General features: G+C 47.5%; 1 protein-coding gene across 7 annotated transcripts in view; it reads right to left on the bottom strand.

Annotated features, from left to right (window-relative positions):
* Positions 1-12,717: 12,717 nt before the first annotated feature.
* The window catches only part of TUFT1 (tuftelin 1), a 48,288-nt gene continuing 44,015 nt past the window's right edge, over positions 12,718-16,990 (bottom strand). For 6 of the 7 annotated variants that reach the window (XM_044239234.1, XM_044239239.1, XM_044239238.1 and 3 more), the window contains 4 exons: positions 15,926-16,031; positions 14,433-14,516; positions 13,755-13,855; positions 12,718-13,142 (listed from right to left, as the gene is read on the bottom strand). In XM_044239234.1, the coding sequence (XP_044095169.1) occupies positions 13,076-13,142; positions 13,755-13,855; positions 14,433-14,516; positions 15,926-16,031 (358 nt within the window). In that variant the 3' untranslated portion in view covers positions 12,718-13,075. The remainder of the gene's footprint in view (positions 13,143-13,754; positions 13,856-14,432; positions 14,517-15,925; positions 16,032-16,990) is intronic. The other variant, XM_044239237.1, reaches the window with a different exon arrangement.

The following is a 16,990-nucleotide window of genomic DNA, read 5'->3' as shown; positions in this document are numbered from 1 at the left end:
GGTTATATGACTGCCTTCGGTTCAGGTCATGATCCTGGAGTCCCTGGATCAAGTCCCACAGAGGGAGTCTGCTTCTCCCTCTGACTGTCACCCCTCTCCCGCTCTCTCTCTGTCTCCCTCTCCCATTCTCTCAAATAAAACTTTAAAAAATAAAATAAACATGAGCAAAATAAACTGAAACTTCTCAAATAGCTTTAGGAAATACTGATCTAACACATGAGCCTCACAAGTTTGTTTTTTTTATGATACACTATTTTATTAACATAATGTATTTTTTTTCAGGGGTACAGGTCTGTGAATCATCAGTCTTACATAATTCACAGCACTCACCATAGCACATACCCTTCCCAATGTCTATAACCCAGCCACGCCATCCCTCCCCCACCCCAGCAGCCCTCAGTTTGTTTCCTGAGATTAAAAGTCTCTTATGGTTTGTCTCCCTCCCAGGTCCCATCTTGTTGCATTTTTCCCTCCTTTCCCCCCACAGCCCCCCCCCCTTGCCTCTCAAATTCCTCATATCAGAGAGATCATATAATTGTCTTTCTCTGACGGACTTAATTCGCTTAGCATAATACCCTCTAGTTCCATCCACTTCGTTGCAAATGGCAAGACTTTGTTTTTTGATGGCTGCATAGTTTTCCATTGTGTGTGTGTGTGTGTGTGTGTGTATGCCACAACTTTTTTTTTTTTTAAGATTTTTATTTATTTATTTGACGGACAGAGATCACAAGCAGGCAGAGAGGCAGGCAGAGAGAGGAAGGGAAGCAGGCTCCCTGCTGAGCAGAGAGCCCGATGCGGGGCTTGATCCCAGGACCCTAGGATCATGACCTGAGCCAAAGGCAGAGGCTTAAACCCACTGAGCCACCCAGGCGCCCCTGCCACATCTTCTTTATCCATTCATCTGTCAATGGACATCTGGGCTCTTTCCATAGTTTGGCTATTGTGGGTATTGCTGCTATAAACATTAGGGTGCATGTGCCCCTTTGGATCACTACGTTTGTATCTTTAGGGTAAATACCCAGTAGTGCGATTGCTGGGTCATAGGGGTAGCTCCATTTTCAACTTTTTGAGGAACTTCCATACTGTTTTCCAGAGTAGCTGCACCAGCTTGCATTCCCACCAACAGAGTAGGAGGGTTCCCCTTTCTCCGCATCCTTGCCAGCATCTGTCATTTCCTGACTGGTTAATTTTAGCTGTTCTGACTGGTGTGAGGTGGTATCTCACAAATAAGTTTTTAAAATCACCTATAAGCCTGCCATACTTTTTATCAGCCTGTAAAATGCTCCCCGCTCTTCTCAAAGCTCTGCCTCTGATGATGTGAGCTGTAGGCAACTTAAACTAGGACAGGGATACATTTTCAATATTTCATAAAATATTTACTTTCCTAGAATCCAATTTCTTTTTAGGCCTGGTCTTTCATCTTTTTGGTGCTAGACTTAATTTGCAAAATTGCTCCCTCGTCTCACCCTAAGCTTGCTGGCTGCCTTTTGCTAAAGAAGTGAGTTTGGCATTTTTAACAGGAAAACTCTGGGACCCCAGGCAAGGTCCTGGAGAGAGCCTGCTTCTTCTCTTCCTACGGGGCCCACCCCAGCCATCTGCCCCGGGGCTCGAGGACCTGCTGCCCTCTTGTGGCTGCAACCTGCAGTACAGCAGAACCTCCACTTAGCAAACAAAAAAATCCTTGTTTTTCAGGTTTACTGAGTAAATGTTCTCTGAAAGCATTCCCCACAAGACCCACACCCTTTTAGAGCTGAAAGAGACCTTAGTCCACCCCCACTTTTTTGGCTTTTTTTTTTTTTTTTTTTTTAAGAGAAGGAACCCAAGGATCAGAGAGATTCTGTCACTTGGCCGTCCTCATTGGAAGACAAGGCAGGAAGAGGGAGCTGCCATTTGAAGTTTAGAAAGACAGGACGATACTAAAGACTTGGTGAGCCAGGCAAGCAGAGAAGATCTGATGGGCTTCTCTCTGTCTGTCCATGACACCTCCAACCCCATCTTCTGCTCCCCAAGGAAAGCTGCTTTGGAAACGCACACCAGCATTGGATAAGGACCATCTCCTGCCTTTTTGGACACTTTCTTTAGGCCAAGGACCCAGCACTCCAATGCAGGAGATCTGGATTCTCATCCAAGCTTCCACCTTGAGTGACTCCCCCCACCCCCCACTTTGGGCCTCAGTGTTCTCACCTGTAAAGTGAGGCAGTTCTAGGCTCTGTGGTATCTTTCAGCAGTGAGAGTTCATGATTGTCGCTTTGCCTCTGGGCCCTCAAATATCTAGTGGCAGCAGCAAACAGGTAGCAATCTGAGGGTGGAGTGTGTCTCTTCCTGGTCACACTCCCGGAGCCTAAGCCTATTCCTTTGACATTTAGATGCTCAAAAATGTTAACAACATCAGCATATCCAGTGTTTGCTGTGTGTCAGACCTGTGGCACGTGATCCTTCCATATGGCTTTGTGGGGACCATGGCCACACCTCTGAGGTTCAAAAGCAGCCCAAGCACAGGAGCCATGGGATTGAATGGCCAAGGACCCGCTCCCAGTTCTACACTTCTTACCTGTGCATGGTCAGCCTCTCTGCGTATCCATTTCCTCATCTGTAAAATGGGACTCAAATGGCAGTGCCTGGCACATGGTTAGCTCTCAATAGATGTTTTGAGGTGGACATTATCATTTTGATTTTATGGATGAGCAAATTAAAGAGAAGATAGATTAAATAAATTTCCCAAGCCAGCATGGCCAGTAAATGACAGATCTAAGATCTAAGATTATAAGCAAAATCCAAAGCCCATGCTGAGCTTCAGCTCTATGCTACACCATTCCCCTATGACTAAGCCCATATAAGAACTAATGAATGAATGAAACTCCTCATTGCTGGTGGCAATGCCAATAGTTGGGCCTTGACTTCTCCATGGGGAATGTATTAGTACACAGGATGGGCCTCCTCCTCACTCCCTCGAACCAACTAAGAGAGAAGATGAAAATAATTTTTAAAAAAGAAAAAGAGAAAAGAGAACAAAAAAGAAAACAGAAGTAAAGCACCCTCTTCAGCATGGAGGAGAACACAGGTCTCTTCTATCTTCTTTTTTTTTTTTTTAAAAGATTTTATTTATTTATTTGTCAGAGACAGAGGGAGAGAGAGCGAGTGAGCACAGGCAGACAGAGAGGCAGGCAGAGGCAGAGGGAGAAGCAGGCTCCCTGCCGAGCAAGGAGCCCGATGTGGGACTCGATCCCAGAACACTGGGATCATGACCTGAGCCGAAGGCAGCGGCTTAACCCACTGAGCCACCCAGGCGTCCCTAAGATTTTCTCTTCTAAATGATTAAAGACTTACTGAGCATCTACTTTGCAGCAGTAGGAAGGGCAGGCATTCAGGGGCTTGGAGATAACCCTGACCTTTTAAAAGCTTGTAGTCTAGGGGTGGCTCAGTCATGTAAGGGTCTGCCTTCTGCTTAGGCCATGATCCCAAGATCCTGGGATTAAGCCCCGCATTAGGCTCTCTGCTTGAAGGGAAGCCTGCTTCTCCCTCTCCCTCTCCCCTGCTTGTGTTCCCTCTCTCGCTGTGTCTCCCTGTCAAATAAATAAATAAAATCTTTAAAATAAAATCTAAAGCTTGCAGTCTAGTTGGGGAAACAAGCACTTGCAAAGTCTGGATGATAATGTTGCACCCTAAAACGGGGTGATACAGATTATTTGTGTTAAGTTCAGAAAGGGAACACACAGCTTGAGAATTCTGGGAAGCTTTCCTGGCAGAGGAACCCAGGCCATCTTGAAGCATGAGTGACTTTCCTTGATGTTATCTTAGATTTTTTTTCTCCCCATGTCCTGCATTCAGTTGGTCAGGCACCAGGACCTATCCCATCTTTCCAAATGACTATCACAGCAGTCCCTTACTTTCCAGTTCCGTGGCCATTAGCCCAGGTCAGTCTCTCATTACTTCATGCCTGGAGGTGCCCTAACAGTCTGTTAATTTGTGTCTCTGCCACCAGCCTTGACCTTTTCAATCTGTGTCATCTACCTCTTTGGGATGAGTCTTCATTCCCACTTCCCTTCAACTGACATTTATTGATCACCTACTGTGTGCCAGGAACCATGCTTCTATGCACTAGGGATTCAGTGTTGAACAGGACAGACAAGGAAGACCCTTGTCCCGCTGAAACCTACACACTAATTTTTTAAAAACTCCGTTGGAGACGTTATTGTAAAGATTAGAGTCCAGATTCTGGGGGCATGCCCAGCCTAGCTGCTTCCCACACCTCCTAGTCCCCCACTACTTCTCTAGCAGGATTCTTCAGCTATGCCCACTACCCCCCACACAGGCTGATTATTTCTCACTGGGACTTTCTTTTTGCCCTTTCTCCTGGGACCTACCTGCCCAAATCCTTCAGGGTCTGCTTCTAACCCCACATCCTCCCCACCCTTCTCTCACAGCGCTACTTGCCTCTCTCGTGTTAGCATTCCACATGTTGTTGTTTTTCCCCTACCCACCTGACTAGATGGTAAGCTTCTGGATTTTTCCAGTCTGTCCTCCCTTAGCGCCTGGCACAACAATGTGAAAAGAATAGGCGTCTTTCTCTTCCTCCTCACTCCTTCCTTTTTATTTCCTCATGATAAAAACTAACATCTGTAAAGCTCTACACAAAGTGTTTTCTTGTACACTGTCTTCCATGCATTCCACAAATATCCTCGTGTTGATTATCAGTAAATGTCTAACGGGTTAATAGGTCAAAAGAGGAAGGCATTCCAGGTTAAGGAACCAATACCGGAAAATGTACAAAGACAAGACTGATCCCTGCACGAGCAGAAGGCAGTGTGGGAAGCAGCCTTGCTAAAGAGAAAAGAATGAACACCATAGGAAATTTGGAAAATGAAGGGCTAAGTTAGCAAAAACCAAGCAGAAAAACAAGCCACATTGCACAAGCATGGGGAGTGGTTCAGAGTATTTATTTCTAGCCTTTGCAGAAACATTTTTTTCTTTTGCAAAGCTGTAATAGGTGTCCCTAAAATGTTGTGCCCTACTTTTCGTCACTTAACATTCTAAGCACTGTTCCCTGATGTGACATTGTCTTCATAAAGGCCATTTGTAGTGAACGAATAATATCCCAGAGAAGCCACATTCTCATGTGCCGGACCCATTTCTCTGCTGTTGGACACACGTTGTCTCTCATTTTACACTATTACAAGAAGCACTGTAACAAACCTCTTGCGCAGAGAGAAGAGAATGAACCCAGGTCTTTAGTGAGACCTCAGAGTACTCTATGGACACTTGCCTGGGCCTACAGCGTCTCTGACTTTCCTGTCACCTGAACCGTAAGACTGACCCTTTATTGCTTAAGCCCATTGAATTTGCAACCCACGTTCTCCGCTTTGACACACTTGTCTCCCTTGGTCACCCTAGGGGAATCCAAGGGTGCAAAGCTACATGGCTTGCATAGAGTGGGAGCTTAATAAACATGTGTAGGAATTATCCATCCTCATATTGATCAGTGGTCTAAGGGGATCTTAGTATTTCAATCATTTTGTTTGAGCTTATCAGTAAAAATGTGACTTTTTTTTTCATCTTTGTCACTAAGAATTCCTCATTCTTTTGGCCTTCAGTTTAATTCAGAAGTCACATTTTTGTGAATTAAAATTTTTTTATTGAGGTATAATTGACATATACCTTCATGACCTTGAGGACTAAAATTCTAAATGGATCTCCTCTCAGAGTTATTAAATTATATTTCTGCCTATAGTTAACTTGTAATATTTAATTTACCTGGAATTTATTTAGTTGTACTATTTAAGGATAGAGTCCTGTACCTGCTCCCATGTCCCAAATTTTAACCAACTGTTCAAATGCCTTTCTCCCCATTGTTCTTTTTATTTTTTTAAAATATTTTATTTATTTGTCAGAGAGAGAGAGCACAAGCAGGGGAAGGGGCAGGCAGAGAAGGCAGAGGGGGCAGAGAGTGAGGCTGGCTCTCCACTAAGCAGGGAGCTTGATGTGGGGCTCAATTCCAGGACCCTGTGACCAGGTCTAGAGCTGAAGGCAGATGCTCAGCTGACTAGGCCACCCAGGAGCCCCCCATGGTGGTTTTTTTTTTTTTTTAAGATTTTTATTTATTTGACAGAGATCACAAGTAGGCAGAGAGGCAGGCAGACTCCCTGCTGAGCAGAGCCTGATGTGGGGCTCGATCCCCAAATCCTAGGATCCCTGGGATCATGACCTGAGCCCAAGGCAGAGACTTTAACCCACTGAGCCACCCAGGCACCACCCCCCATGGTTCTTTTTAAAGGCTTATATAAAATTATATAAAATTTTTGCCTTGCCAGTCTGTTAAATTGATGTATAAGCTATATAATGTTTTACTGTTTGCCAAGGCTAATACTCTTTCTTCCCAGTTAAGCTCTGTCTTCAACATATTCTTTGCCATCTCCCCTATTTATTCTTCCAGATAAATTTTAAAATAATTATAGCCAATTCTAAAAGGACTCTATTGGGATTTTCACTGCAATTACACAAAGCCTGAAATAAATTAAGAAAGAATTGACATCTTTATAATTTTAACTTTGCCAGTCAGGGAAGTTTTCCTCATTGACTTTTCCCATATTTCTCAACAAAATTTGGTCATTGTCTTCACATTGCTCACTGACATTTCCAATAAAGGCAATTGCCAGGTATCGTTTTAAAGATTTATTTATTTATTGGAGAGTGAGCAAGCACAGGGCAGGGGGCAGAGAGGGAGAAACTCAAGTAGACTCCCCGGCTGAGCACGGAGCACATTGCGGGGCTCGATCCCATAACCCTGAGATCACGACCGGAGCTGAAGCCAAGAGCCCAACGCTGAATCAACTGCACCACACAGGTGCCCCAATTTCTAGGTATTTTGTATTTCAGGGTGTTTTCAGATTGGGCTATTACTGGTGTCTGCAGGGAAACTTGCCAACTGGACAGGACAGGCCAGTTGACTCTCTCCTTGTCCATGCATTCTTTTGTTTCTTGGTGGTCTCCCACCAAAACCACCCACAGACCCAAGTTCTGCCCTCTGGAGCCAGATGGGAGTAAACCTGCCCCTCCTCTTACAGATAGATTTTCATCTTTGGAGACTGTCCTGTTTCCCCTCAGTCTTTTTTCATCCTGGCTGAAGGATGAACCTTCAGCTAATAGGATGAACCTAGTATTTGGGAAAGATTCAAATGATGCTGGTAAGGAGGATGGGCTTAGGGTAGGTTAGACTAGAAGGTAGGAAACCAGAAGACACTGGCTTCTGAGGCAATCCAGCTTTTAAGGCTGACTGAGACAAGGCTGTGGACACAAGAAGAGGCAAGTCTTAGGGATTTTTCAAACAAGGAAGCGTCAGGACATGTTGACCAACGGGATACAACGGATGAAGGAATGGAAAAAGGAGTCAAAGACAGCCCAAAGTCTCCAGCCTGACTCACTGAAGAGAGTGACTCTTTTTACAACAAGAAAGAGAATGGTGTAGCACTATTTGGGAAGGTAGTCAATTTCTGTCCTCCTGACCCTGAGATTGCAATAGATCCAAGAAGAGAGGTCTGTACTATAGACAAGTTGTGAGATAACAGAAATATATATATACATATTGGTTTCAGCTCTCAGTTCCTGGCACAGAGTTCCTAAAAGCCTTGTAATATCCTAAGTGATAAGGGCACTGGGAATATTTCTTGTTCTCATATTTGGTCTTTGGCCTTGGTTCCCAACACAGGGCTCCCGTAACCCTTGTGAATTCCTAAGTGATAGAAGAACATTGGGAGCATCTTTGTTCTTGTGAGGTGACTCTGGGCAAGCTCCTGGGCAAGAGCTGGTCCCAGAAAGGTCAAGCCATGATTTGCTTGGCATTTGCAGCCTCATCCCCAATTCTTCAGAGAGGGAGGGAGTTAATAACTGACCATGCCTATTTGAGAAAGCCTCCAAAAACCCCCCAATAGTATATGGGGCTCCAAGTGCTCTCAGGCCAGCAAACACGTGCACACGTGGAGGGTGGCACGCATCAACCCCTCCTCCAGCTCCATGGGGACAGAGGCTTCTGCACTTGGGACCTTCCCAGACCTCGCCTTTGGTATCTCTTCACCTGGCTGTTCATCTGTATCTTTTATCATGTCCTGTAATAAACTGTAAACTTCGATGTTTCCCTGAGTTCTGCAATCCACTGTAGCAAATTAATCTAAGCTAAAGAGGGGGTTGTGGGAACCTCCAATTTGTAGCGAAGTCAGACAGAAGTTGTGGGAATCTGGGAAGCTGCTACTTGTGATTGGCATCTGACACAGGGAGTAGTCCTGTGGGTTAAGCACTTACCTGAGGGAGAGGCTGGTGTCTCTGGGCAGATGGTGACAGAATGAGGTTAAATTGCAGGACGCCCAGCAGGGGTCCTCAGTGGGGAAGAGGGGGAAGCCTACCCATTCTGTGACCAGGAGCCTCAGAAGTGAAGTGTCCTGTGGGAGTAGTACAGAGGAAACATAGGTGGAAAAGAGAGGTTTTCCTAAACGACAGAGTTTTTCAGATTTCTCCCCCCACAATAATGTTTTCCATAGCAGGCAGCACACACAACAAACACAGAGAGAGACACATAGAAGAGGTATAAGGGTCCCCAAACTCCTGCAGACACAGTACCCAGAATACCGGGGAGAGGGAAGAAAGGCCTAGGTGTGTAAGCAGCACTGGGCTAGCAGATTACGTGATGGGGATGAGTGCCTTCTTTCCCTCAGCTGTCTGAGATCCTGTGGCCTACAAGTTGGTGACCAAGACCTTGTCAGGAACTACATTATCCTGTCACTGTCCACCCTCAGTCCCACGTCCCAGGAGGCTCCAGCGGGAGAGATTGCGGCTGGAAGGCCACACACATTTGAGAGTTCAAAGCAGTCTTCACTGCCAACCTGCAGAGCACGCAGAGCTATCACTCCCTGTAAGAAACATCTCCTTTGCCCTCAGCCTAGGAACTATTTAGGTCTCCAGCTTTGAGTTTCAAGGCCATGGTGCTCAGAACTGGGAAGACAGGACACACTTTCTCCTTGTAAAGCCAGGGTGCTAAATCGAAGCACGGAAAAGAGGCCAAGGGCCCTAGGCTAACATCTGCTGTTGGGTCAGAGCCTGAACAAGCTCAGGCCCAAGCTCTGTGATGCTTGACTCTGAGGAACGAGGGAACCCAGGGGATTGTTAAAAGCCCCACAGAAAACAGCAACACATCCTGAAGAGCTCATTAAAGAGGAGAGGCCGCTTTAGTTCCCCAAGGGACACTGCCTTCCTTGGTCAGATTAAGTTGTTTCAAGCCATATCTTATCAAGAGCATCTTTACAGAGTAAATCTTGGAACACTTCACAGTGAAAGATTCTTTTAAATAGAGATGAAGATACGCAAACCAACTTTGGGCTTTAGAAATTTATTTATTTATTTATTTATTTATTTATTTATTTGACAGACAGAGATCACAAGTAGGCAGAGAGGCAGGTGGGGGCAGGGAGGAAGCAGGCTCCCTGCTGAGCAGAAAGCCTGATGAGGGACTCAATCCCAGGACCCTGAGACCATGACTGGAGTCCAGCTGAAGGCAGAAGCTTAACCCACTAAGCCACCCAGGCGCCCGGGCTTTAGAAATTTAGTTTTAAAAAAAGAAAATTGCCAAGGGGCGCCTGAGTGGCTCTGTCGGGTAAGCAGCCGCCTCTGGCTTATGTCATAATCCTGGGGTCCTGGGGATCGAGCCCCCTAGAGCCTGCTTCTCCCTCTCCTCTCCACTCATGCTCTCTCTACCATCGTCTCTCTCTCTCTCAAATAAGTAAACAAAATCTTAAAAAAGAGTTGCTGTGGGTGGGGAGATGGGTTAAATAAGTGATGGGGATTAAGAAATGCAGAGCATCCGGTGTTGTATGCAAGTGTTGAATCATTAAATTGCATGTCTGAAACTACTATTACACTGTGTATTAACTGGAACTTAAATAAAAACTAAAAGAAATAAAAATTCCAGAAGTTGCCATGCACCTCTTGGTTGCAATACCATGTCCCTCTTGGGCTTTTTTCTGTTTGCAGAAGGGTACACGTGAAGGGATGCGGGAGCCGAGGAGTGCTCCTGCAAAGCTGCTTTTCCCACATTGGGGCTGATGCTCCAGGTTTGTAGGAAACTGGTTGCTGATGGCTGCGTGTCCAGGCAGCCCTCAGCACCCAGCTCAAAGAAACAGGCCTTCATGGCAAAGGTCCCGGGCAGGCAGATTCAATCTTCCCTCCACAAAATCATCAGGCAGCATGGAAGAGTGGGCTTACCAGTGACCTAACACAGGCAATAAACAGATTGCTGAAATCAAGGAGCAGCTTGCTCACCACGCCCTTCCTCAGGCTCTGGGCTCCATTCCCTCCTCCCCTCTCTCGCTCTCCATTGGAAAGGTTGCTAAGACATAAATGACCTTTTGCTTTCCCACCGCTTTGTCTTCCCATTGTTCCTCCTTAGCCTTGGGAGCAAGCCCCTGCTCCTTTTCAATGGTGAGACAAGTAGACAGGGGCAAATATACAGGAAGGCATGGTTTGGTCCCAGGACTTTCGCAGAGCCCCAGTTCTAGTCTCCAGACCACTTCTTTATCTCCAATCCAAGTCTCTGCTCATCCCACCAAACCCTTGAGGCTCTGGGTGAGAGCATCCCTTTCCTGTAAGGCAGTACACTCACTCCTGCCTTCCAGCCTTGCAAGTCTTGGCGCCACAGGCAACCCCACCCGGCTTCCACCCTCTTCATACTCTGTGAACAAGCACAGTCTAGATAGACCCAGGTCAAGCAAGACTGCCAAAGAAAAAAGAGAACCCTGGGCCGTCAAAACTCAGACCTGGGTCTGTAATGGAAGGTTTTCAGTGCATTCTGAAACCTGGGGTGTGAATTTGCTGACAAGCAGAAGGGAGAAGAAACATCCTAAGAGAAAAATTTCCACGCTTCCCAGTGAAGGAGAAAGGGGAACTAGAGGGAAGGGGCCAGGGAATAAAGGCAGCTGCATTTCTAGTTTCTTTGGTCTAGGAAAGATTTGTGTAAACTTGGCTATGCCCCAGGGGGCTCTGCAGTCAACTACATTCTTGGCAGAGAGAAAGAAAAAGATCAGTGGACTAATTGAACGATGCCCAGAGAGAGCCAAACGCAGAATGCTTAAACGGCTGCTGTCAGCATTTCCAGAGCGCTAGGCGTTTCCACAAAGGACCTGGAGTGGTTCCCACTTCCTCCCATGTTGATTGGTGAGTTTCTAAGTGAACATAGAATCTCTGCTGTGACCAGTTCTTCTCTCCCATCAAGGAGGACACACATTGGCTAACTGTAGGGCTCCCACAAAGCCACCACCTCAGATAGGGCCATAGTTGGGGGCCATCTCCTACAATGAAGACCCAGCCCACAAAGCTGAGCTGCTTCAGAGGAACGTTCTAACTCCTCTGAATGCCACAGTCCTTTAGCGTTTGGGCTGCTTGGCCCGTACCTTCCAGATGTGGACAACAGGGAGCCCAGCTTCAACAGGCACTAAAATCATGTTTTTTCATCCTCCCAGAAAAGTTGGGGGTGGTGGGGTGGGGCAGGGGAATAGGCCAGCTGCTCAAAGAGACACATTTAACATATTTTATTAAGTTTGCCATATAAAGACTATGCCACAGGAAAAAAACATCAGAACTGGGAGGGCCCACGGAAATTATCCGGGCCCCCTCGTTTTACAAATGAGGAAAGTGAACGAGAATACCAGCATGGCACTCTGGACCGCAGCCTGTCCACCCAGTCCCAGCACACGGGCTTCTGGTTTCGAGCCAAAGAGGACCTAAAGACTTAACCCATGTTGACTTTGAATGTTTCTGTGCCCTACAGTAGTACCAGTACAGTAGTACCACATTCTGATGCATATCTCCTCCTTGAGGCTGCAGGAAGAGCCCTAAAGAAAACACGATGAGTGTCAGGGTCATTCAGAGCCACGGAAACAGATGGATTGTGGAGCAGAGGGTGCAGAGGGCTGAGGGGAAGAACTCAATCCCTCCCCAAGAATCCTGATCACCCCTTTCCCTCAAACAACACACACTCAGACCCCAAAGCCTCAGGACAAATATGCTTGACGCCCTGAGGTTCAGATCAGGTTTGAAGGAGGAAGGGAAAGAAGCAGGTAGAAGGAAAAGAGAGAAAGATTTACTTCTGAAATCACCAAGTCCAGTGGGAACACATTTTTCCCAGCATGGAGCAAATCCAAACACCACAAGAGAAGGCTATAAAACTCTAGTATTAAATCAATCATGAGATGTAAGGGAAAACACCAATAACTTAGCAAAATAAATACAATGAGAGTTTCACTGAGATCAATGTAACCCAGTGAAAACAGTTTTTAGCTCTTGAGTCAAAAAGACTGAGGTGTACCTTGCACTGCATCTTAGGGGAAAACCCTAAGAGATGCTGGGAGTCTCCCCAGCAGAGAGAAGTCACACATTACTCCCGGTGGCCCCACAGAACCTTTCCACTAAAAGCTACTCCCGGAATGTACATTTCCTTCTCCCAGGAAGACAAGGCTGGCCAGTCAAAGCTGCAGCTCACTGACTCTGCCCCAGGCCATGACAGGTCGCTCTGGGTCTATCTGTAGGAGGCCCGGGTAGGCAGGGGCTGAGGGCAGAGTGAGTGGAAAAACAAACAACGAGTTGCCAAGAACAGAGCTGTGTTTGTGGAGGGAACTTCATTCCCCTTCCCCGGATACCCTCCCCTCGCTGTAGACCTTGGTACCTCCAGCTTCTCTGGGTGAGGGAAATCTTGCCACCTCTCCCGACCCAGTGAGGGCCTGGATCCTGGGGCAGCTGAACTCCAGCCTACAAGAGAAGGGCGGCTCTACTACAGAGAAAACTAGTAACTATAGGAATAAAGATACTGCCCTGGCTCTTGCTGGTGGGTGAACGTCCTCCAAGGGCTGCAGTGTCCAGAAGGGGTGTGCATCCTCTGTCTGCCCAGCACACAGGGGGCAGGAGCTTGGAAACAGTGGGACACATGGACCCCCAGCCCAGGAATCAGTCATGAAGTCAAAGTCGGGGCGAGCAGCCTACAGGGGCGGCGGCTTCTCCACAGGTGAGGAGCAGCGGCAACAGCAGCATCCAGCTCTTCTGCTCATGTTTCCACCACTCGAATAAGAGGCATGGGCTTATTAGGGCTGGGGGGCTTGGATATCCTCACGCTGAAAGAAAGTGGCAAACACTGAGTGCTGCTTGTCGCCTGCCCCACACGCAGCCACCTCCCGTGTCTGACCCCCCCACCCGGCCCCAGGTTCCACACGTCAGTGCCAGCTGAGTTCTTGGTTCTCAGACTTCGGAACTGTAACTGTCAGCAGTGTCTAAGAGAAGAGAAGGCGGGGGGGGGTGGTGCTGCTATCTGAGGAATAGGGGTGGCGGAAAAACAGGGAGCAGTTCAACAGCTGAGAAGTGGGTCTAGCTGTGATTCTTGATGTTTTTCAAAATCTGGGACCTTTCTGTGAGTCTCTTGGGAAAAAAAGGGCCTCTCTCTAGAAATACACACTTTGCTACACCTTGATTGTTGCAAACAATTTCAGGGGGTCCATCTGCATCCAGAGGCTGTCTTGTGAGCCTCCCTGGGGCTGTGCTACCAGGCTCTACTCCAACCTGGTTAGAAAATGGTTCAGGTGGAAAACAGGTCGGATTAGACACTGAGAGCAGAAACAGGATTTAAAAGAGCCTTGTCCTTGGCCTCAACACTAAAGCTTTCCTTCCCACAGCTCTGTCCCTCCTCCCATACTCCTCACCCGGGCCCCACCATGGGCACTCCCACTCACTTGCCCAGGTTTTCGGTCTTGGTCCAGGTCTGGGTGCTAAAATGGCCATGACTGATCTGCTTTTCTATCAGGTGTTCCATCCGGTCATGCATCTCTAAATTCTGTAATACAGGTTGTGGGGTCAGAGTCAGCCAGCGGTGACATTGTCTCTGCACCTCTGTCTGTGCTGCGGTCCCCACTACCCCTGCCATGCATGCCACCACCAGGGTACCCTCTCCCCTCTTCCCTCATCTTCACCACGCCTGACCACCCTCTTCCTCTAGCGTTCACTCCTGCTTCCTCCCTTCGAGAATTCTGTGCAACACTGATGGTTCCCTGCTGTCCTCCCCAGCTCTCAGGAAAGGGGGGAATTAGACTAAGAACTCATGAGCTGATTGAGGCCACCACCTTAGCCGTGGAGAACACAAGACCCCCTCCTAAGGAATGCCTCCCCCTTCACAGCCCAGCTCGTGGTCTCCTCTTTTGCTAAACTCATGACATGGGATGATGGGCCCCCTTAGAGTGGGGACAGGTTTCACCACCGTAACTCCCTGAAGGGTTCCAGAAAGCACTGACTCCACAACAATGATCCCAGATGCTCATTTCAGAGCAGCAGCCAGGCAGAATCTCTCTCCCTCCCTATGTACGGTCCTGTCTTCAAGAGCCTGCTCCCTTCCCAGGGCTGCCCAGTACACACACCTCTGCTTCTAGGTAGGCGATTTTCTCCTTAAGCTCCTGGATAGTGCTGTCCTTTGACTGGACCACAGTTTTTGAATTCTGGAGCTGCAAAGATGTGGGAGACAACAGGGTTCATTTTAAAATGACTCAGTATATGTTTGTCAAACCTCCCCCTGCTGTTGGGGAGCCAGCAGAAGCAAAAGGCAGACTTTTGTACCTCTTACATGACTTCCTTAGCTTTTGAGAAAAGCCTCCTTTCAGTCCATATTGAGCTCTTGATTATCCCAGGTGTGAGGGGAGGGGTGGTGAGAACACCACCCTGACGATCCAAAATCAGGGATGGCTTAAAACCCATTCCGTTTAATGTTGAGAAATACACATTGTTCATTCATTCATTCAGGAAGTAACTGTCGGGGGTTGCCTGGGTGGCTCAGTGGGTTAAAGCCTCTGCCTTCAGATCAGGTCATGATCCCAGGGTCCTGGGATCGAGCCCCTCATTGGGCTATCTGCTCAACAGGGAGCCTGCTTCCCTTCTTCTCCCTCTGCCTGTCTCTCTTTCAAATAAATAAATAAAATCTTAAAAAAAAAAAAAGGAAGTAACCCTTGGGGCACCTGGGTGGCTCAGTTGGTTAGGCATCTGCCTTTGGGTCCTGGGATACAGCCCCACATAGAACTCCCTTCTCAGCAGGGACCCTGTTTCTCCCTCTCCCTCTATCCATCCCCTCCACTTGTGCTCCCTCTCTCTAAAATAAATAAAAATCTAAAAAAAAAAAAAAAAATTTCTTGAGTGCTTACTATGAGATAGGCTCTGTTCTAGACACCAGGAAACAGCAGGGAACAAAACAGAAAAATCCTAGTCCTTGTGGAGCTGACAGGCAGCAAATATGCCCTTCCAGTTAGTGTGTTCTAAATTCTGAAGACTATTCTGCAACACACCATATCCTGAGTTTGGTAGAGGAAGGCAGAAAATCTGCTGTGAGGGTCAAAGGTTGATAATCTGCACCCAGATAAGTGACTTTATTGTGACTTCATTATTCATTTACCAGTGTTCTTCAACATTTAAGAGAGACTAACCTTTTCCTTCCTTCCCAGCGGAAGGCAAATGACTAAAGTCAAAGGGGAAAGACGGGAGAAAAGCAAATACAAATCACTCGAATCTAGTAACTGGTAGCCATAAATGTTTTTCTTGTTTTTTTTTTCCTTTGTTCTTTATTTTAATTTTTATTTATTTGAGAGAGAGCAAGAGAAATTCAGAGAATGAGTCAGGGGGAACAGGGAGCCTAACTTGTGACTCCATTCCCGGACCCTGGAATCAAGACCTGTGCTGAAGGCAGACGCATAACCAACTGAGCCACCCAGGTGCCGCATAAATGTGTTAATATAAGGACTATAAAGCCAAGCTCCCCAGGAGCATGAACAGCAAAGGCACAGACTTGACAGGAAAACAGGGCCGGGCCCCACGTGGCGACTTCCTGAGGGGGTGGGTGGCATGGAGTGACGTGGGCACAGCTTACCTGCTCTATCATTTGCCGCACTTTCCGCTGCTGGCTCTTCAGCATGTCATCCAAGTGGTGGATCTTCTCCCGCAGCCCGGCCACTTCCTTTTCCAAGTTGGCAGCCCTGGGGAGGAAGAACAGAAAGCTGAGGCGAGCGGGGGAAAGATGCACTTCTCTACCCAGTCACAGAAAGAACCTGGGGCTTGGGGGGTATCCATGACCATGATCCCCTCTGCCTGATGCCCCAGTGGTCTGCCACAAGGAGGAGCTGCTTGGGACACCTTGGAACAGTGTGGTGGAAGCCTCGCTAGAGGTCAGCTAGGCCGAACAAGGGAACTGCCGCTCAGAGAGGTAAGAATGGATGTCATTCTGGAAAGTTCTAGAAGGTACAACTAGATCCGACAGGTTGATGTCCAGGGAAGCAGTCCTCATGCTAACACAGGACAGCATTCAAACTGTCAGAACATGCCCTGCCTCAGGTGTGATGAGCTCCTCATTCCTGGAAAGATTTGAGTGGGAGCTGGGAGTATGATACCCAATGCCATCAAGCTGTTGGAGAGGACTCTGTGTCAAGAGGGAGATAAGATTCAAGTGTGTTCCTAAATCTCCTGATTTCCAGAGACTGCTATATTCTCTGCATCTTCTCAACTGGGCCAAGATCCCCAGAGGTCCAGTGACCAGGCAGGATGTCCAGGAGTTCAGACTGCTAGTACCCATCTCTCTCCGCTCCTGCCTGAGGCAGCAGGAGGGCAGGGCTCCTGGTGAGGTTGGGGATGGAGTATAATGCACTCTGAACCCTGACATCCTCCCTAAGCCTCACAGTCTGAGTGTCCACCATCAACTCTCCAGTGCCCTACTGACCAGTCTCCTTTTACTAAGAAGACTAACATTTTTGGTGCATAGCCATTTGGTGCCATTCCCAAGCCTCAGTTTTGGATTATCTGGGTCTTTTCTGTTTCTCCTGATGCTTCCTCTCAGTCACCTGCCCATAAGCACCACTGCTGGGAAAGAAGGAGTGCTGAGTAATTTAAAACAATTCTGTGATGACGTTGAGCCCAAAAGGAGGCTACGATACAATGTCTG

This window comes from Neovison vison, chromosome 2, assembly GCF_020171115.1.
Source record: "Neovison vison isolate M4711 chromosome 2, ASM_NN_V1, whole genome shotgun sequence".
NCBI classification, from domain to species: Eukaryota; Metazoa; Chordata; class Mammalia; order Carnivora; family Mustelidae; genus Neogale; species Neogale vison.
Note: the sequence above shows the minus strand (reverse complement) of the source record. Positions and strands in the feature narration are given on the sequence as shown.